Source organism: Episyrphus balteatus, chromosome 2 (genome assembly GCF_945859705.1).
Source record: "Episyrphus balteatus chromosome 2, idEpiBalt1.1, whole genome shotgun sequence".
In the NCBI taxonomy this organism is placed as follows: Eukaryota; Metazoa; Arthropoda; class Insecta; order Diptera; family Syrphidae; genus Episyrphus; species Episyrphus balteatus.
In genome coordinates, this window is record NC_079135.1 from 92,347 (window position 1) to 116,160 (window position 23,814).

The 23,814-nt window shown below is 28.7% G+C and overlaps 1 protein-coding gene across 10 annotated transcripts in view; it reads left to right on the plus strand.

The window, feature by feature from the left end:
• The window catches only part of LOC129911934 (RNA-binding protein Musashi homolog Rbp6), a 103,710-nt gene that overhangs the window by 76,327 nt on the left and 3,569 nt on the right, over positions 1-23,814 (plus strand). For 9 of the 10 annotated variants that reach the window (XM_055989959.1, XM_055989965.1, XM_055989966.1 and 6 more), the window contains 2 exons: positions 10,988-11,023; positions 11,308-11,391. In XM_055989959.1, the coding sequence (XP_055845934.1) occupies positions 10,988-11,023; positions 11,308-11,391 (120 nt within the window). Of the gene's footprint in view, positions 1-10,987; positions 11,024-11,307; positions 11,392-15,073; positions 16,979-23,814 lie in introns of those variants that run through there. The other variant, XM_055989968.1, reaches the window with a different exon arrangement.

A 23,814-nucleotide genomic window follows, 5' to 3' on the forward strand; every position in this document is an offset into this window, starting at 1 on the left:
ATTCATCAATCAAGCTCTGTAAGCTCGGGTCCCGCTACAGCTTCAATTCGCTATACACCATATCCGATGCCGGCTAACATTGCTGCAGCTGCGGCAGCCGCAGCTGCAGCTGCTGCTGCTAACCAACAACACCTTCAACATCAACATCAACAACAGAATGCGGCAGCTATGGCAGCTGCAGCTGCGGCTGCTGCCCCAACGCATACTATAATACCTATTCCTCCTGCAACAAATGCAGGTGCAGGGCAGATTACCCACCATGGTCCAACGTTTTTACAATATGCTGCTGCTGCTAATAATCAGCAAACAGCTTCTCTGTATGATGCAGCAGCAATTGTTAGTTATAAACGCCTGTTAGCAGCAGCCGCTGCACAAATAAGACCTCAGGCGACTGCGCCTTCCTCCCAACAACCACAAATTCGTTCTTCGACAGCAGCAATCAGCTACCCCTTAAGTGATCTATTATCAATGCAGGGGCTTGATGTGCCCACTTTATATCAAATACCAGGAACAAATACACTTGGTCTATGACCACCAACAGCAGTAATAACTCAACTTCCCCGTCAGCAATAGTTAAGTAACATGCGTTTTATTTTTCTTCTGCAACTAAATGGGTCTTGGTTGTTATATTTCATATCAAAGGAATATCCCAATAAATTAATTGATATTTCCTATCAGAAATCTATACAGTTATATTAGTGTACAAAAAAAAAAAAAAAGTACTAGAAAACAAAACTTTTTCAGTCTGTTTCAGGATTTTTTTTTAAATGATTATATAAAACTATCATATTTCTTGGGATTTTGTTCAACCTTATAAATTCATTGTATTTTAATTGAGGCATCTTTTAATCTTGAAAATGTTAAGTTAATCATAACTACATCTTAAAGATGTATTAACTTCTATTTAATTAATTTGTACTACCTTAGTAAGTTTATTTGTTGTGAAGGTAAGTTTCTCTTTATATTTTAGCAGCTATTTAAAAAAAAAAACTATTTGATTTGACAAATATTTTAGGGGATCAATACATTTTTGCTTTATACGCTTGCAAACATTTTTTTGTTTGGGTCTATTGCACTGAGTCTGATGTAACCAAACTGTGTTAGAGGTAATCGAACTCTTTTTTCACGACAAGCTGTTCAAAAGTCGTATTGGTATCTAAAGAGCAAATGAACTTACAAATGTAATTTAATGTTTTTCTAAAGTAATTTTTTTAATAAAAACTTTATTAAACAGTAGCAAGCTAACAAATGTTTAATTTTTTCAACAAAAAAAAATTACATTTTTTTTCTTAAATAAGAAAAATAGGAGAAAACCATTTGTTCGTACAATTAAATTTTAATTCATAACGACCAAACTGTATTTTCATATTTTTCTTATTTAAGAAACTAAAATGTAATTTTTTTAATTAAACATTAGTTAGCTTGCTACTGTTTAAAAAAGTTTTTGTTAAAAATTTACTTAAAAATACATTAAATTTTATTTGTTTCTTCATTCGTTGGTCGCTCTTATGTGCAAGGGGCTTAAAACTTTCTTCTCAAAAACGATCTACCGAAGTCGTTTTTATGTTTTTATTATATGAGATCCGGAAATGAGTTGGTCTAATAAGGTGCCAAAAAAGCTCAAATTTTTAAGTGTACCTTTCCTTATACATACATAAATTATATAATTCGTGTTTTACATCTATTTAAATTGTTTAAGTTTAATAAGTTTAAGTTTCACATATATTTGCGCCCTTTCTATTATATAACTTGAAACTTATTTCCATTAATTTCATATTCTTGTAACTTTTGCTACAACAGCAATAGGACCGATTTGATAACACTAATAGAAAGATCACATTTTAGGCTAACTTATATTAATGTACTAGAGTGCACTGGTTTTCTTTGAAAATGGATTTGAGTTTTATAAATTCGTCTTTCATCTCTCTTTTATATTTTGGAAGTGCTTGTAGAACACAGTGTGATTGTCTACTATAATGGTATTAGTTGGGCAGCCAAGTTAAATGCTTTTGCAGATTCTTTTTTACTTGTTGAAGGTGTTGAGGTATTGTATGGAAGAAAGAAAGCATTACACTATTATTAAGCTTTCATTTGTTTCCAAATTGAAATTATTACTTCTTATTTGAAATTAGGTCTCAGAAAGTACTTTGAAAAGTAGGTACTTTTCTTCGAAAACTATTGATTGAAACAAAATGAATTGAGTTTTTTTTCTTTATTTGTACACATCTTTAATTTTAAAAATATTTGCATTCTTTTATCCACTTTTGCATCAAATAAAGTTTAATTGCATTAAATATTTACAGAAATTAAATAAAAATGTACTGAAATTTCAAAATATCTAAGAACATTCTTAGAAGATAACAACAAATTGTTTTTAAAGGTCGTACCCCGTGGCGTGATGTCAAGTTTAATGAACCATCACCATGGTTTTAGGTTCAAATCCAGCCATGCCACTTAGATTTTACCGAACTTAAAGTGAAGTTACTTTAGAATCCTTTATTTCAAATAAAATATTTACAAGTCTGTGATTCCATTTATCAATATTGATATTTTGCTACCGATGCCAGAGAGCTACTAGATAAAGCTGATATTATTAATAAAGTAATTAATAATAATATATTTTTATTTATAGGTAAAAAGAAAAGAAAAATAATAAAGGATTTGAATATTTAGGCTCAAAAAGTTTGAGAAGTTAGTTTCGATTTAATGATTTCAGATTGCTTAGGTATTAGCAGAAAACTTCTTCGGCTTTCACCTATGTTTTGCTACACATTCATTTGTTGTTAAAGTAATGTGTAAAGAAAATATTTTTTATCTTACACCAATCTAGCTTTATATTAGTAGTTTATTTTTTTGCAGGCAATTGAAACTATCAGCCATTTTTAAGTCGAACAGATTTACTTCGATAATTTTACAGACTTTCCTAATAGAAGCGGTGTTTTATTGGTAACTGTGTTCGTATGTTAGAAAATATTTTGTATTGTTAGCAACAACAAATTATTGCTTTTATTTATTGAAAGTAATCGTTTGTTGTTCAAGGGTCAACAAATAAGCACAAAATTAGTTTAGCAAAAAATTTTCTCCGTATAAACAACAACAAACAAATAGGTTTGTTTACCTGCAATCGTTTCTTGTTGTTTGTCGTGTAAAATTTTACTAACCTACGTATGTCGTATAAGGCTAATCTAATTGCTTGTTAATATTTTGTGGTTGTATTTCTTCCTTTATTATTCAAATAAAAACGCCATTTTTATTTTAAATTTGCCAATATATTTCGAGGTATGATCTTCAGGGCTAAAAATATTTATTTAATAAGCGTTTTTAATATATAATTATAAACATAATTTTATAATTATGATTGATTTTATTTTTAATTGCTTGTGTTTATGAGAACACTTTTTTAAGTTTACGAAAATAGTATGAAGATTACCATTTCTTAGAAAATAAATATATACATGTCTTCACTAATCCCCTAGCAAAGTGTCATTTTAGCGCCTTTTGTTTATAAACAGTGCAACAAGGAGTCATTAAAAATGATCAAACATAAATTTACCTTAGAATAGCTTTTGGGGTTGACCTATTACAATTATTTCAACTTTTAAAATTGAAAATCTTAAAATTTGCCTTTTCATAATTTATCAAAGGAGAATGGGCATTTTGGCCCATTGGTGTAACACATGGAGACATGCATCAAATGAAAGGTCTCGATGAGTGTATTATTTTTTTATACGGGCAAAAGTCTTTATCTCGTGCAGGGAAAGTGCAGTGATGCATTTTATGTTCAAAAATGTATGTAATAAAATTCAGAAAAGTATAAATTTTGACTTGATGCTCGATTAACTTGCTCAAAAACACTAATAACGGTGTTCTATTGGACTAATACATCAACGGCTTTCATTATCAAAAAAATGCTTTATCGGTTTTTATGGATTTATGAAATGCAATGACAAAAAATATTTCAAAAATACAACTCAAACTATCTATTAATATTTCATATATAAAACGTGTTTTCGCATTGCGGTTGTTATTATGAATTTAGACTTTTCTCCACCTTTTTTTGTTCTAAAAAACACAAAAATGTAAAATAACCTTGAATACATTTTTGAACATAAAATGCACCACTTCACCTTACACGAGATAGGTTTTGTGTCCATTCAACAAAATAATGCGCTCATTCTTCTTCTTCTTCTCCATTGTCGACGACAGTCATGATCTCGAATGGGATCACAGCTCTCCCACTTTACTGCTTCACACTACGGCCCCGCATGTGGGGTTCGCCGGGTTGACCTCAGGAAACGTCGACTGGCTTCTCGATTTTGAATTGTTCCATGTCTAAGGCCAACTGAATGCATTTGTCGTTGACTAGTACAAAATTTTTTTTGGATTGCATAGATAATTGTCCCTACTTTCATTGTCCACAAGTTATTTTCATCAAAATGTTTTGGTTTCCAAGATACAGAGTCTCAAGTGGGGGCTATTTCACAAGAAAAAAAAAAGATGTTTTTCTTAGCAATTTTCATACTTTTATACCTGGCTCATTTTTTAAGATATCTTCTTGAAGTAAATTTGTTTGATAAGATACTGATATCTTAATTTTATATTTAAAATAAAAATCTCAAAAAACACGTTCTTTTATAAACCTTTTTGAAATTTTCACTTAACTTTGAAAAAGCTTTTAAAAAAATTCTTACATATGCAAGCTTTCTAAGTAGTCTAGAATGAAAGCTTAATATTTTGTGTGTAATATTTTTGAGATTTTGGATTCTACCGAATTTGACCCCGTTTTCAAGAGCACCATCTTTGTAAATTTAACCCATAAGATAGTTTTTTTTTTCCAATCTGCAAGGGGGAGGCTTGGTGTTATTTGGCTAGCTAAAAGTGGCATGGGGTAGTTAAAACAAGAATATAAATACTGAATACATACCTAATGTAAAACAGATTGACCAAAAAATTAAAGAAAAAATGAGAACAATTAATTTTTAAGTTTATTTTAAGAGCAAACCACTGTCAGATCCGATCAACAAATGAACGAGCATATGAAATTGTATATACTTATGTATTTTTTAATATTTTTTAACAAAAACTGGAAGAAATCTACCTAACTAAAGTTTAAATTTTTCAAAAAAAAAAAATATACCTATTTCAATTTCTAAAGTATACCTGTTTAAATGTTCATACAAAATCAGCAAAAAGAAAAATTTTGTTATGCTTTTCGTTTCCAGCACACCAGTTTGGCAAACGACATTCTAACCTGTACTTGAATACTTGGAGAGTTTTTAATAATTTTCAATTTAATCACTAATATTTGTTCAGGTCAAATTTCTTTCTTCAAAATTAGAATGGGCATTTTGGACGTTTAGCGGCCATTAATGAAATTGGTATCAAATGAAAGAACAGTAACTTAGGAAAAACTTTTACTATGGAAGTTTGGCTGTATATTGCGTAAAGAATGCAAGATATTGCAATATTAGTATTGTTAATGCATCTTTCAATGTGTAAAGGACAAATCGAATTATATTTTGATTTTAAATACAAAAAATGATACTTTGTCATTTTCCCTAAGCCTGAAGACATTATTCTTGAAAATCCGGCCAATAGAACTCATAATATTAGATTTTTAAGCCAACGCCTTCTAGATTTTGTTCGAGAGTTTTCAAACGGTTAAAACAAACTGAAAATTGAACGATAACATTATCAAAAAAGGCTTGAAATTATTGTTTTAAAAACCTTATAGTTTGGATTCTAGTGGTTGGATATTCAAGATAAAGGTCTTCATACTCAGGTAAAATTACAGAGTATCATATTTTGCACTTAAAATACCCATTAAAGCTAGAACATTGAGACAATCTATAAAAAGTGTTAAATGCAAAAATGCATTTTAAACCTTTGTGAAGGATAAAACTTCTGCACACTATATGTACGACTTAGTTACATCAAAAAATAACAAATTCATTCCTGGCCGCGTAACGTCCACGTTCCATACAAACTTGCATATTCTCCTTTGTTTAGTTTTAATTTATTTAATTTTTACTTTCGCTTTTGACTTTGGAGACTAAGAAACATTTCCATTCCGCTTTAGCAGCGTACTAGGTAAGCATAAAATAAAAAAAAAATTGGTGGCTTCGAGTTAAAATTTGTCTTACAAAAAATTTGTTCTTTGAATTGTTTCTTGTTTTAAGTTAGATTACTACTAATCCAGTTTTTTGTTAAAAATTTGCTTTAAAAAATATATAAAATTTCATTTGTTCGTTTATTCGATCATTCGTTGATTGCTCTTTTGTAAACTGTTACCTTCATTTATATTTGCATTATTAGCTACCTACTAGTATTTTACATTAAACTGTAAAAAGCTTTATAAATTTGTGAAAAATACTTTTAGTGTAGGCATAGCTATATCATATTTTGTTTGTTTTTTTTTTTTTTTTTTTTAATAGAATCCAGAACTTTCATTCAATTAAATTTCATTTTTAAGTTGACAATAATATTAGTTCATATTTTTTATGTTTATGTTGATATTTTCATAATACCAATTTATTTTTAAATAAAACATAATATTTACATATGATAACCATTTTTATATATTTATATATATATGAGATAACAACGAAAAATAGTAATTTTTGGTGTAGTAAATTAAGAATTTGGTAATTTTTTTAATGTTAACTGATATTTTAAGTAAACAAAAAAATTAAAGAACTAAAAAGTTTTTGTAATTCTTTTACTGAATTCAATACTGTGAAGCAATATAGCGAAAACCGTTTTAAAATCCGTTCATTAGATCAGAAGTTACAGCCCCATGACCACTTTTTCATAGTTTCGATCCACTGTGCGTCGTTTGCGATCGCCTTTTGAACTGGGTTCTCAGGGTTTCTTCTTTGTACATGACAGTACCAGCTTAAACGGTCATACTGTATTGTATCCAAGACGGTATTTTTGACGTGAAGGCGCTCATTCATAAGTACATTTTATTGTATGTCTCAATGTGTTACATTTATTTTTGAGCACAAAATGCACAACTGCACTTTCCCTGCACAAAGAAATAGTACGCTCATTCAGATCTCAAGTGTTACACCCAGGGGCCACGTCCCATACAAAAGTGTTCTAAAATGCATTGCGTCATGTGTGAAAACTGGTGATGATCCAACACCGTTATTATGATGTTTTTGAATTAATTTAATCGAACATCTAGTCAAAATGCATATACTTTTCTGAATTTTATTACATAAATGTTTGCACATAAATTGCATCACTGCACTTTCCCTGCACGAGATAAAGACTTTTGCCCATATAACAAAATAGTACATTCATCGAGCCCTTTCATTTGATGTATGTCTCAATGTGTTACACCAATGGGCCACGTCCCATACAAAAGTGCCCAGTCTCCTTTCAATGTGAAATTTAAAAATTTGGATAAAATGCATATCTTTTGTATAATATGTCGAAAAAAATACTATCTCTTTTGAACATACTATTTTACCTTTCTCCTTTTAATTTCTTAGAATTTATAAATGGTTTCTATAATGTTATAAGAATATAAAACAAAAAATTTGGCTTAACTGAAACCGATTAACACAAGAACTTGTTCTTAACTGTTGATTTAGTGATTTAGTAAAGAAGAATAAACCTAATTTTTGAAATATTCTCTCAGGTTTTAACAACAAGCTCAATGTCCACTTTCTTCACAATGCAATTGATAAATTTAATTTTGACTTACTTAAAAGTAATCATAAAATAACCTTGTATCATACAAATTTAAGCAAACAACATCAATAATTTTTTGAAAAAGTTGTTATCAAGATTAAGAGGTGCCTAAATACAATCCTAATTCTACTTTTGGAGTTTTCATAAACATTTTATACATTTAGTTATATATATTTTTTATTTGTTTTATAGAAAATGTTTAAATTTATTAAACAAAATTAGGGCTTCCAAGCCATTGATAACTTAACAAAATTATTGTTAATAAATTTAAAAAAAATATAATACATATTACTAAAAATACATAGATACTAACACTTAATTTAGTTTCAACGTCTGTATTAAAATCTTAAAAAATATTAAATATTTATAGAATACAAATTATAATTATAATACACATTTTATCAATATTTATAATTGTATTATGGTTTTAATTGAATTAAACAAAAAAAAGTTAGAAGGTAATCTCTATATCATCAAATATTTTGGCATTAACAAGCCCATTGTTTTGTATTAGAAATGAAATGTTAAAACAAAATTAATTAGGATATAAACTCATAACCTAGTTTTAAAATTCTAACTGTAAGAATTTAATATCATTACGTGTGTAAGAAATTACTCGTATATAGATAAACTTAAAATAATAGATTTAGGACTGTAAACACAATGGACTGATCATTTGTGTTTATAAAATTTGTAACTTATAAAAAAAACTATAATTTCTGCATTATAAGAAAGCAGACTTTTACAATGAATAATGTCTTATTTGCTAAATAACCACAAAACATTTAATTACTTACATGCTACTTAGACATATTTAATACAACCTCATCCAGATGAAAATATCGCACCGATACAGTGAATATTTGGAATGTCGTACATTGGAAAACAGATTGTGCATTTAGTAAACAAAAAAAAACATACAATTATGTCCAATTGTGTCTTTTAAATTATATTTCATAGCTTTACTTTTTTTTTATTTGTTTCTTCCTTAAACAGATATTGTTTTATAGAGTGTGGTTATATCTAAATATTAATATATATAATATTCGCTTCATTTCAAACTAATCTTTTTTGTTTAGGCAAATTAACTGCTCTTTAGATTAAAGTAGTACTTGTGGTTAGTTCCACTGGTTTCACAATCTATAGAACATTGTGTGTGTGTCGTTTTATTTAAAATATGCAATAACAATAATTTTTTTTAATACTAATAATAAAATTAGCTTTTATTTTTAGATTTACCAGTGCTTCTGTGCATTGAAATACTTTAAGTGGTGATATATTAATATATAATATTAACATTGTAGAGATTTTAAGATAATTCATGTATTGCTCGTATCACTCGGTGAAACTTTAAACATTATGTACGCAAGGTCTACGCTGCAAACAAAAACTCCAAAATAATTAAAAGTCAACGATATGACCGGGTATTCGTAAATTAGACATCACTGATGCTTTTACCCATATGTCTAGTAGTGATAGGTTTAAGAGCCAGCTCATAAAGATCGAACAAAAAGCTAAACACATCAACACGGTAAATGTGGGTATTCATGAAAGACTATACTAAATAAAGTAACGAAAGAATAACCTGAAGAATTAATATGTTATTGTCAGATAAGACGAAAAATAGAGTATTTCACATAAATTTTACACAGGACTTTAAATTTTTAGAGATCTTCGCCTTTCGAAATTCTATATTCAGTTTAATGTGAAATTTCGAAAAGTGAACACCTGAAAATTTAAAATGTTCAGGAATGTTCAGAAGTACTGCAAAGTGCAAACTCAAACATTTTTGTTTAAGGTTATACAAACATTTGTATATTAGAATCAATTTTAATAATAACGATTTTTTTAACGTTATGGTTATTAAATATACAAATATGTACATTTACATATAAATACATAATGTATGTTTTTTTTTTAATGTTTTATATAAAATATATTCCATTGTTAAGCCATATTGTCTTGACTATTTAAAGTAGATCGTGCATTTTATTTAAGTTTCAATGACTTTTTGTAAATCAAAATAGATAAAAAGAATAGAAACGTTGAAGATGATACTTTTAAGCTTTATTTAGTATCAATTTAATACTTGGTGTGATGATTCATTAGAAAAATAAATTTACTGACTAATTAAAAAAAAATTGCATATTAGAAGAAACTGCATATCAAATTTGATAAATTAGATTTATACATCAATAAATAGTATAAGTAAAAAAGAAGACATATCATTTTGCGTGAAGTTCAAGTCGAACCTTAATCCTTCAATGCTTGTTTCAGGCAATTTTATATTTTTTCCAACTTTACTTTTGAACTCAAAGCAAACAAAACTTGTTTATTACAGCGAACGTAAGACCAACAGAACATTTCAACATTGTATCTTTCCAAACTATAAATTAACGATATGTTTAAAACACACTGTTTAATACTTAAAAAATACTGTCACGTTTTGTTGGGTTAGTCTTACTCATTACAAAATTCATTCCACCCCAAAAATCTGGCTTAAGGGGCAAAAATCCTTGTTTTTCGATCGTAGTCATTGCAAAAATTCACCGTCGTCGTATATTTATTACTCGTCGTAAATTTAACACTCGAAAAATACTCAGGGGCCCTATTTTGTTAAACAATTACTTATCGTTGAAGCTACTCCGTTCTCGTTCAAATGCGATTACGTATTACGATACATCGTTTTATTTCGCCGATACTCGTTTACCTTTCCGACCGCCATTTGCCTATCGTTTGACTTGTTGCTTCTGCTGTTAGAATGTATGTGAGAATCAAAAAAATATTTTTTTTGGCTTAGTTTGGATCTACTACACCTCTCTCGTTTTACACAATCCCTCTTTGTCGTGACTATCGTTGCTATCATTGCTATCCTTGCTATCGTGGCTATCGTTGAAAACATTATTTATGACATCGGGTGATACTTGCAAGTAGATTACGCAATAATTATTCATATTTGTAACTCAATGCCGTTTTTTCGATGTTATTACTAATATTAGAACAGTGTTTAAAATAATATAAGAAGCCTACTAGAAAGTCAATCATTTTGTAGTGGACATTAAAAAAATGACAAAATAACAATATAAAATAGATACTCTTATATACTTATATGTTTTGTTTTAGGAATTTTAGAAAACATAATAGAAATTAGAATTTTTTTAATTTATAATTTGTCATTATTATAAATTATTATATAAGAAAAAAATTTATAATCAAAGGAAAATAATTCAATGAATTCATGTTGTTGGAACAAAAATTACTAATTTTTTTTTTTTAATTTTCACAGACAATATTATGTGGGGACTTGGAACTCTTCCTGATGGTGAGTTGAATTTATTTTTCTTCATAAGATTTAAAATAATTCTTTTTTTTTACTTAGTTTTACATACTCCTATATTTAATTTTATTGTTTCTGCAGTTTATTTGTTTTTTTTTTTCGTACGCAAGTTCTATATAAATGAGATGTAATAAATATTTACCGAATTTCATTCTTCAAAAGTCAGTCTTTATATATTTTATTCTTTTTTATTTTTTGACACAAAATATAATCTTTAATTAATATATTATTTACATTGCTTAACATTAAATATTAACTTTAAATTACAGGCTTCCCAGCAGCTGCTTATGCCGCTTACGCTGCAGGCCGAGGATACTCTGGATACCCCAGCTTTGGACTACCTTACCCTACAGGTAAGAAATGTTGATATTTGTCTTGAAAAGAGTGATACAAAGTTTCATCTTTTCTTGGCTTTTTTAAATATAGTAGTTTTTTTATGTCACGTTCCCTCTTATGGTGAATCTATAAATCTGGGCTGAAAGTTATGTTTAAAAAAAGAATTCCAATATGAAGTTTTCCTTCAATATTTATTTTAAACCTCATTAAAATGAAATAATAAAAAAATATATATACATGTAATCGTCAAACTTTTGTGCATATACTAACCAATAAAAGATAGTTTATACTAAAGGGTACGTTGATAATCTAGGCAGCGATGAATAGTTACCGATTCTTGTAGAGGAGTCAAAAACAAGCACCATTATCTTGGAAATATGATATGTTGAGACTATCTATAATTACATAGTACATGTGTTTTTAATTTTTGGAGCAACGAAATTGTTTATCAAACCATAAGTGTGGACCAACAAAGTTACGAGAGATCGCGGGAAGTATGCAAAACTCTATTTTCCATAATATAAATGCTCTTAGATATGATAAATTAGTACATTTAAATTCGTTTATCGCACATCAGGAAATTTATTATTCTTTGAAATCTCAAGCAGCCTGCAGACACTTTGTGCCGATTGTGCCTATATTGTAAAAACCATACAAACGGTTGTTTTGTGTGGTTGTATCGCCTTAAAAAGATTTGACATTCTGTAGTTGCAAAAGTACACATTCCATGCACTGAACGTGTTGGCTACTCCATTGTGAACATTATACCTTTGAAAATGAAATGTTAATCTTCACAGTTTTAATTAAATATAAAACAAATAAATTATACTGTGTGTCAATTTGTGTAGCGGAGTATAACTTTGGTAAATGTTTGTATGTATAAAGTATGGTATATCTTTAGGTAAAGACAAAGAACTGGAACAAATGCATATATATGGATTGGACAGATATTTTGGCATACATATTTAAATTAATTAAAAACTAAAGCAAACGTTAGTATATTCGGTATATTTATCATTATTTTAAAACCAAATATTATAAACAAATTATTTACACATTTTTGTGTTAAAAACAGTTGTGTATTCGTTTTCATTTAATTCAATAAACAAAATACAAACAACTTTTCAATCGAAATAGTGTATTCTTTTATTAACATCTAGATTTAAATTTTTTTGGAATATTGATTATAAGAAAATATAAGATTTCGTCTGCATCTCATTTATCTAAAAAAGTGTATCTTTTTTAAATGTTAAACTATTTATTAAAAAAAAACATCACTTCCAATTGCTTTTTTTTAAGAAGCTCTAAAGCAATTAAACTTAAACATTCATACTTTTGGTGTGAGTTAGGCGATATTTGTATAGTGTTTCAGATTAAATCCTTAGTAATTTTTATATTGAAATTTTTAACTGAAAGATCAATTACTTACAAAAATGTTTTTATAAACCGTTAAGACTTTGCAATACAAAAATGTTCCACATACGCCACAGTGACCCGTTTAAATTTGAATTTTAAAATTGTTTATGTTTTTTATCGAAGAAACTGAAAAACGCATTAATTTACACATTCACAGTTTTGGAATGAGAAAAAATTTCAACTGATTCAATTTTGGTTTTGAATTTTTAAGGAAATTCTTTGACACAAAAATTTGCGTATTTTCCAAAATTGTATGCTATCAGTTTTAGTTCATATTTTTATTAACCGGTAATATTTTGCTATACAAAATTTTCAACATACACCAGAGACTTTAAAATCTAAGCTATGAAACTCAAAAAAGAACTAATTTCCAACATTTCGAGTACCTAATACTCGGTAACTTTAATAGTCAAGTCATCTAGTTTAGTGAATTGATCAACTACAAAAATTGTTTTTATAAACCGTTTAGATTTTGCAATGAAAAAATGTCCCACATACGCCGCAGTGTCCCGTATAAATTTGAATTTAAAAAATTTGAAAACAAAAAAACGATCAACTGTTCCAATCAATAATTTATATAAATATGTTTTTTAAATAGTAAGACCTTGAAATAAAACTTTAAATTTAGGGTATGAAAGGAGATGGCACATTTTTGGGCCCAGTGTGTTCACTTACGAAATGGGTATCAAATGAAAGGTGACGGTAAGCACATTACGTGGGTAAAATATTTTCAAATTCGTTAGTGGGGTTTTGGAGATATTTGAGTTTGAAGTTTCAGATTTCAAAATCAAGATTTCAGCTATTTTTGCGATCAATTAATCGTAGAATGCGTAGAAAGGGCTTTTTAGATTGGAAATTAGTTAATCTTTCTTTTTCTAGTACATCATTTTTCTCTAGGAGTTACTTTCAGAGTAACAGAACCGCAAAGTATCTCATTCTCAGTAATTCCGCACTTAACTCTAAGGGTTGTTTAAAATATTTAAAATATCAAAAAACACACAATTTTCGGTAGTGTAACTCTGAAATTATAACTCCTAGAGAAAAATGATGTACTAGAAAAAGAAAGATTAACTAATTTCCAATCTAAAAAGTCCTCTCTAGTTTTCTGTCCGACCAGTCGTTCTCGAGATATTGAGACAAATGCGTTTTTCAAAATGGCGGTTGCCCCACAAGACCAAACAATACGCAATCTGAGATTTGTACTTGGGATAAACACCTCTTCAATACTGCATTCAAACTTAGCTCAAGTCATAGCTTTTTCCAGATTTTTTCCCCATTGACTGAACTATAGTTTCTATTCTTATTATTTAATAGGCATATTTCAGCGCGTTTTTGTGTATTTTGCTTATTATAAGGTTTTTGTATGTTTTATAGAACTATTTTATATATAGAATTAAAGGTAACACATTAAGCTATCGAAAAATTACAAAAAAAAAGTGCATGTCACCACTGAATATTTTGATATTTCGATGTGCCAAATGCCTCGCTTAAAAAAATCACCTTTTGAGAAGTAAATACTAATAATAAAGAAAAAAACTTTTGATACAGATTTATAGACAAGAAAAATACCTTTTATTTTATACCAATATTATTTCTGTACACCCATTATTACGCATTCTACGATTAATTGTTCGAAAAATTAGCTGAAATCTTGATTGTGAAATCCGAAACTTCAAACTCAAATATCTCCAAAACCCCACTAACGAATTTGAAAATATTTTACCCACGTAATGTGCTTACCGTCACCTTTCATTTGATACCAATTTCGTTACTGAACACACTGGGCCCAAGCTCCATAGAAAAATGTGCCATCTTCTTTGAAAATGGTTTGGTTGAAAAACAATGATCAATTTTGTGATCATTATTTGCTTGATTTTTTTTGTTTTAATATTTTTGGTTTATAACAACTTCCAACATTAAAGTGCGGCACGAAATTCTCGATAAACACAAGCATTACATTATGCAATTTTTCAAAAACATTGAATGACAATGCTCCACCTTATTTTGTTAGTAATTACATTTATAATTATTTTGAATGTAAGGATAACACAAATTCCGAATATTTGGAACTTTAAACCAATGGGCTTGAGATTTATGTAGCCTTAAGATGCTTCTATGTGCTGTAAACAGGGAAACACAATTTTCTTCGTTTTAACTTATATAAAAAAAAAAAAAAACAATTTAGAAACAAAAAAAAAATAAAAAAATTGAAAAAAATTTATTTGTAGACTTAATTTTTGTTTAACACTCATTATGTTTTTGATTTCCTTTACAAACTCTTAGGTTTAACAATATGTGGAATTGGTAGAAGTTTTGCCACATGTAGTACATTAAACTCAGTCAGGCGTGGTGGCAATAGTAATACAAGTTCCACACAGTCTTCATCAGGATATCAACAGGCCTTAAACTTACCAATTGCAACTGCACTTACGCGTACAACGGCCATCAAGTCACAATTTCTGGGAAATGTAACTTTTTAAATGAAACTCACTACGTAATCAATATAAATAAAGATAATTTCTTAGGCTCAAAAGAAACAGATTTACCTTAATGAAACCAATTTAAAACATATTATCGATTGCTTAGTGTTTATTTTTTTTTAATTTTTGGTTTTAGTTACAAGTTAGTATCTTCCTTAACTCATATTCAAAGTAAATAAAAGTAGGTAGATATTTGAAATGAGTAAATATATTAACTAGAATTTCTTTATCTTTTGACTATGAGTATCAACATGCATGGTAACAAATCAGTTCTTATATGGGGAAAAGAAAGTGCATCAAATCATTATACGCAATGTTCTGTATTTCAATCGATATTGAAGAAACCGATCTTCAATTTCATTCGAAATGAAATTCCATGTTCTGCATTTCGTTCATGCTAGACGTTGGAAAAGTCGAGCTTGTCCGTAGGCTATGTGAAATTGCATTGCATTTTATTATGGCGGGCGCCGTGTAGAGGCAAAAGTCATGAACAATTTTTTGTATTATTGTAGTAACAGAATGAACTACTTGGCCAATACAAATTCAGTGTGAAAGTCGTCTCACTCCAAGCAAAAAACCTTTTTTTTTAAAGTGGGGATCCTCAGTGTCGTTTATTTACAAAGTTTCCTACAAAGAAAAAAAAAATTAATAACGGTATTAATTTTACAAGATAAAGATTGAGTATCTAATTTTCATTGTTTTTAAAGATGCAAAAAATAACTTAAAAATACAAATTGTTCTACTTTATGAGAAAATACTGTGAAAGAAGTATTAATTGTGTAATTTTGTAGTGTTTCCTAAGTTTACAACCCTTAAACTTGCTTTCGCATCAATTTCGGGAGATAAATTTAAAAGCTTTTCTGGAAAAATTATCCATACAAATTCTAACACTTCGATTCTGCAGAGATAAAATTATCTGCTAAACGAGTTTTATCCAGGTATTCCGCAGTTACAGGAATTCCTCTAAAAAAAAAAAATACTGCAATCACAAGTTTGTCTATACACAGAAAAAAAAATTAACCGAAATGCAGAACATTCAATTTCACTTTCGCCATTTGCAAAACATAAAATGCAGAACATGGGAGATAGTTTCTGGTTCTTAATTTTCAGTTATAATTTGTATTGAGTCGTAGTTATTCCGGAATATATTTCTATTCTTAAGTTGCCATTTGATCTTTTAATATATTATGTATGTACATCTTGTGTTAGTCAAAGAAAGATTCAAATTTTACCCTCTATAGTAAATTTAAAATCCATCGAAACCTCTATTTGAAAGTGGCTCTGAAAAATATCAATTGAGGGATTTCTATAGACTGTTGGTACGGTGGTAGAGGGTGAAAATATAAAAATTCGAGAACTTGTTTTCCTATCTTTCTTTGACTATGATTAAGAGTTGTTTAATAGAAGTTGCTTTAATTTTTAAACTTTTTTATAGGTCCCATTTCAAGTCATTGGCAATATACGTAGTTCGTCTAAACATTGGAAAAAGATCTTATTCACGAAACCAAAACATAATCTTCTATTTTTTCATATGTACAACGTGATGGCGGTCGGTGTGCCGTGCCACGCATACTCGACAAGGAAAATAAACTTTTATAGCAAATATATATTTGTATGCACTATTATGCTAAACAAATATTGAAACTAAATAGGGATTAGTTTAACGAACTACTTGCGGGATATTTGACAGCCATAATTGAATTTTACATTACATTACATTTGTTTTTTTTTTTTTTTTTTTTTTTTTTTTAAATATACTCCTTCAATTAGTTCGTAAATTTATTAACATGTATAGCATATAAATTATATTTATACTTAGAATCTTTTTTGTGAGGATATCTTATGCCGGTATGTATTTCCACATAAGGGTGCTAAAAACAGCTTTCCCATCTGATTCTACTGAAAGAATCTGCTTCAAGTATAACATTTAAACATTCAAAGAAAAACGAGGTAAAAAATATCTACTGCCGAGATATAGCGTGTTTAAAGTTGTTTTTGTAGAAACGAGTTGTTTTTTTTTTTTTTTCTTCTAGAGTTAAGTAATTAGGTGTAGCTAAATAATTAGTAATTGATATAATCATAATTAAACAAAAAATACTAATACAATTTTAATATTTTTGCTTTATTTAAAAATTTGGTTCATTTTTTATTTACTTAATATTGATGTGTAGTTTGCTTTATAATACAAGACAGCTGTATGTTTTTTTAATATTTGAATCCATTAGCTATTCTGGTTAATTGGTAGATATTTGTTTGCCAAATATGTTAAGTAAAATCGGTAATAATATATAGTTATTAAGCGTAGCGATTTCTCATAAGAAATGTATTTTAAAATGAAATGTCCATCCATTTTTGTGAAGAAAAACAAAATATTTAAGTATCAAGAATGCGAATAAGATTCTTTCCAATAATTTTATACATACAAAAAAAAAATATTTAAACGATTGCAATTTTCTTTTTAAATATAGGTACTAATTTTTTATTGAAATAAATTGCTTTTCTTTAATACTTTCACTTATCAAATGATCCTGATATACTATTTTATGATGCCAAAATAAATGCAAATGTGTAAATAACAATATTTTTACTGCTTCTTGCTTGCTAATGTTATGTAATCTGTGATTTAAGCACAAAATATTAATGCATAATAAAGTGTACTTTCGATACCGCAAAACCAAACTTTTTTGTTTTATATGAATGACAAATTTTGTACAAATTATATTGATTTATTCAGTTACCCAGTATTTAGTAAAATAAGGTTGTATCCAATCAAACTTGTTTTAAAAATAACAAAGGCTCTCTGATTGAGAAAATTACTACCTCATACGTAAAGGAATGCGCTGAATATATATGCTTCCAGAGGCAACATCATTAACACAAAAAGGTCAGAAACTAAGATTTGTTTTAAACTTGTGTGACTTTTATCTTAAGTAGTTTTCTTTTTAAGAGTTCTTGACCTAGATATTATGTACATGTATGTAGATTAAACCGTGTGTCTAAAGTCTTAGATTGTGCTTTATCATAGAATATAACTACTGCAATAGATTTAGAGCAATAATTATTTTATACTTAAAGGCTTAGAATTACATTTGAATAAACATAATTTAAGTCGTGTTGGACTCAATTGTTACCTATATGTTAAGAATTTTTGGCTAAAAACTCGAAGTTTTAAATTATATTATTGCTTTTAATTATACCTAGACATTATTTTGATTATGGTATTTTTCAAAAATATATTGTTGCGTGGCCAAATTGCAAAATTAATATAACTCCTAAATTTCAGAATTTTTATTATTGTAGATAGTAGCTATGCAACTTGAAGTTTTTAAAGAAATTTTCAAAAATTAAAAACCTAATTTGTCATATCTCAAGTAGTTGAACAAAAGTACCTATTACAGGGGCATTCCATGAAAAAATGGTAACTTTTTATAACTAGGAAAAAGTAATAGATGGGATTTATTGCGCAATGAAAAACTAAACTTCATTAGAGGCAGATAACTCTTTGTCAAGATTTAACAAGTATTGGCGAAATTAACTCCTAAATTTATATTCACCCAGCCAAACTTTTCATCAAGTTTTAAGTAAAAATAAACGCTTAAACTTATTTGATTTAATTTCGTTTAAGTTACGCAACATATGTATCTAGTTTATGGTAACAATATTCAAGGGCGGACTGGGAGTCAAAGGGCCTTCCGGGACTTTTAGGAAAAGGGCCACAAAATACTTACATAATTATTTACTTCCTCGAAATATTTAAAAATAAAAGTTGATATGCAGAAATTGTTTTTTTATATACAGTGGTCGAAAAATAATTAGAAACAAGCTCTTTTTTTTCAAAATGTATGTATGTTCTTAATATAAATAAAAAATATTAGAAATATTTTTTAACGTTTTATTAACGATCTCGTATTTATTGCACCTTCTTTTTCTAAAATATAAGGGGTTGGTCGGTCAGGAATAATTGTTAAGGATGTTTTATCTATTTTTTCGGAACATGTGGCATTTTACGAGGACTGCAACCACATTAACCGACTTATAGAAATTAGTCGGTGATAGTCCTTTTTTATTAATTGTACATACTTTTAATTAATTGACCAAGTTTGGAAAATGTAAATGCTAAAAATCATTTATTTTTTCAAATAAAAGCATTTATTTTTAAAAGTTTTCGTGAATTTATCCAGTGCTTTTGTTTGTCATGTTAAAGCTTCACAAGAAAAAGTTTTTTGAATAATGAACCCTTTAAAATTTCAAAACTTTTAATTACATGTTAAAAGTTAAATTAAAATTTAAGATTTCACAATTTCAAAATCTTTTAAAATAAAATGATAATGTTAAAAAACAACACTTCACGATTTTCACAAAAAAAAATAATATTTTTAACAGTTACCAACAGTACCTTTTACTGAACCGGTAAATTAGGTACTTCGATAAATTAATTAAATTTTATATCATTTTTTAAATTGATATTAAAATTCTTATAAAATTAAATTAAAAATATTTTTGTGAGTTATCAGGTACATAAAAAGCTTTGATATTTTCTTTATCTATGCATTCTATTACGATTTTATAATGTTTTTTGTTCCGGGTTTTGCTCCCAGAAATATGGTCACCGTAATTATACCACAACTCGTGTTTGCTAAAAATTTGTTAAATATTTTGTATACACAGGGTGTCCCAAAAGTAATGGATCAAACGAAATATGCTGATAGGCTAACTTAAGGACTCTCAGAATTTGGTAACTTGTTCATCTCAAATTCTTACGGTTTTCGATTTAATGCAGTTTTTGCGAAATTTCGAAAAGTCCCGACTTTGCAACTGTATTTTGCTCCCTCCGCTCATAATAGATTTTTGTTTTTTACAATTCTTTCACTAAAACATTTCTTAATAATAAGAAATAATTAATAAATCAAAATATTTTTTGCTGCAAAACAATTAAGAGTTCAATATTTTTTAAAAACTCAATTTGTTACTTTTATTTCATATTTTGTCACCTTAATCTCTAATTAGGGGAGATTAGGTACTGTTGAAGCAAAGGACGGTTGAAACAATACAAGTAGCTCGAGAATTGTTAGTGATACAGTACGACTTATAGGGAATCGAATGTATTTGAAATTTCAATTGTTTGTCAAAAGAGCTTTTTTTTCGGAAAATGACAGGAACTATGTGATCGAAGAGCTACCTTACGGAAAGGATATAAAATATTGTTTCAGTGTATTTGTTTTTTCACAAATCGAAACTTTGTGAAAATCGAAAACTTGGTCTTGTTCAAGCTTTTTGAACCGAATACTTTTTTTAAAATGAAAGAGAGATATACAAACAAGCTACTAGGGGGAAGAAGAAAAAACATCGTGTTTACTTTTTTGTACTTTTTTAACGTTGTGTTTTGATGTAGTTCAGGCTTAACACAACAAATAAAGTACCTTGGCACCACTGTTTTTATCGAGAGAAAGTAAAATCTGGATCTGGATTTTTCAAAAATCTATACAGATTAAGTTTTTGTTGTTTTTTGTTTTTTGCCTCGAAAGATTCATATAGGGCCCCAAAACAGAATTCGGTAGGCCTCCAAAGATCCATAGGAGGCCTTCATTGACTTAAAGGCCATAAAGATAATTCCGTGGGCCTCGAAAGATCCATATGGGGCCCACAAACAGAATTCGGTAGGCCCCTAAAGATCCATAGGAGGCCTTCATTGACTTAAACGCCATAAACATGATTCTGTGGGCCTCGAAAGATCCATATGGGGCCCCCTGAAAATCCATAGGGGGCCCACAAACAGAATTCGGTAGGCCTCTAAAGATCCATAGGAGGCCTTCATTGACTTAAACGCCATAAACATGATTCTGTGGGCCTCGAAAGATCCATATGGGGCCCCCTGAAAATCCATAGGGGACCCACAAACAGAATTCGGTAGGCCCCTAAAGATCCATAGGAGGCCTTCATTGACTTAAACGCCATAAACATGATTCTGTGGGCCTCGAAATATCCATATGGGGCCCTTTGAAAATCCATAGGGGACCCACAAACAGAATTCGGTAGGCCCATTATGATCCATAGGAGGCCTACGTTGACTTAAATGCCGCAAACATAATTCTGTGGGCCTCGAAACATACATAGGGGGCTCACAAACATAATTCTATAGTTCTCGAAAGATCCATAAGGGGCCCAATAGATTTATACTGACTAAAAAGGCCAGAAACCGATTTGAAGCATGACGTGAGTGAATTTAAAAATTGAACTTCAAGTGCTTTTAAGAAATGTTTTCTTGCCCGAGGGCCTACCGGGAAAAATCCAGAATGCCCGGTGGGCCAGTCCGCCCCTGACAATATTTGTTAAACTGAGACGCTTCATTACATAGAAGAGACGATCTTAAATTATTTCTAAATGTTCAAATCGATATAAATACTGTAACACATTTAAAATCTATTTCAAACACCAAAAAACATGCAAAAATTTCATCTAAGTTACAATGGAAAGCTCCTACAATAATGCCCATAATCTCGTAAAGGCCCTAACTAATATTTTCTTACTTCTAAGTTATAGAGGGAAACACTAAATCTAATATCGCAATTTGCATATAAAAATGAAAAACATCAAAAGTACATTTTGAAATAATTAATGAGAATAAATTAAAAAAAATAAAAAAAAAATTGAAAATTTTGTAGCTAGGGCCTTTACGAGATTATGGGCAGAATAGTCCTACATAAGTCTTATTCATTCTTCTAAATAAATGTTAATCAAAATGAGTCAATCTGAATCATTGCGTTAACACTATAACTTAAAGATTATGGAAGTTTGTGATAAAATATTGTTAGTTTTCAGGAGAATTTGTAGGAATATGAATATCAGCATAATACTTTGTACATTGTATATATATTTCTATAGTACTCTCATGAAGCAGAATTTTCTGTTTTGCGTCGCCACCGCTGGGATCGCTAGTTTATTTTATATTTGAACCTTATCCAGAAAATTGAAATGCAGATCTACCAAAAGATGTCGCTAAGGTATTTTAGTCGATTGATAGTACTATAGAAATATATATACAATGCTCTGTATGTTAAAACCCGTAATTAAATTATTAGTATTTTTCAAAACATTTCGAATTGCATAAAATGTCAAATATGAAGTAAACAACCAGTGTAACATATACAACCCGTATATAATGTTAACTGATAAAATCAAAACAACAAAATAGATATAATTTATTTTATTATACTAGTTTACAAAATTATACTTTTTTTTTATGCCGGATAAACTCAATCAGCTCCCGTTCTTGATATATTAAGGAAATATGTTTGTTCTTTTAAAAACGATTAAACGTCCCAGTTATACATTTTTTTTATTTTTTTTTTTAAGTGGAGCGAGTTATACACGAGTAAGGTTAAGATTTAATTACCAATTTTTAAATTTAAATTTGTATGGGTTTTTGTTGTCATTTTTCATTTGGTAATAAGCACTAGAGGTTTATTTTTTTTTTTTTTTTATTTCCTAGTATTAAATAAATTCTGTTTTTTTTAAGCGTTTACATAAGCTAATACCACATGTACATGACTACACACACAATGAACAATGCAAAGTATTCTCAGCATTGAGAGGGAATCCAGGGGCCTATTTCATAAAACTATTTACAAGCACAAATAATAAAGTATGGAGTTGTAGTTTTCTGTTTCATAAAAATTTTCATTTAGGGCCAATTTTTCAATACTCAGATAAACCTCAGTTAGAGCTTATTCCTAGGAATAAAAGTTTTTTTTATATTGACATTTGGTATTTTTTGTTCTTCTGATAGTCTAACTGAAGATTGAAAAATCAGGGCTTAGTCAAATTATTTTGCTTCTAAAAAACTACAAGTGTAACTATAGGAGTAACGAAAATAAACAAATAATTATTAACAAATATTCGAACTTTCTGTAGCAACAGCTAGACAGTGACATAATTTTCTTAAATATTTAATTTCTAACAATTTTTTATGATTTAAAAAAAAAATTATGTATTCAATACTCATACATATCTTGGCTTTTATAGCTAAATCAATGAGAAAAACTTAGTAGGTTTTCATTCTTTGTTTGTTTGTAACTCTTTCTCAAAATGCTAAATACTATTTCAACAATCTGACAATTGATTTAATATTAATTTCGCCAAAAAAAAAACCTTTCTACTTTTGCAATAGTACAAAATTTAAAAAATAAGAGATTATGTATTATTGTTTCTTGTTTTCAAACAATATTTTCAAATCTAATGCCTTGAATAAAATTCGCAATTTATTTTATCGGTTTATTCTTGATTTGGTAAATTTGTAAGGAATATTTGTAAGAAGATTTTTCGCCCACATAGGCGTATGGCGTACTCAAATAAAAGTTAAATATATAATCAAACTTGGGGATTAACGCAAGTGGATATGCTTTATAAACTATTCGGTGCAGCCATATATATATATATACATATACAAAAGTGTATTCCGTATTATTAATTAATAAAGTTTTTTTGAACTAGTCATTAATTAAAAGTGCTTAGATTGTAATCTACTTTTCATGTTTTCTTATAAAA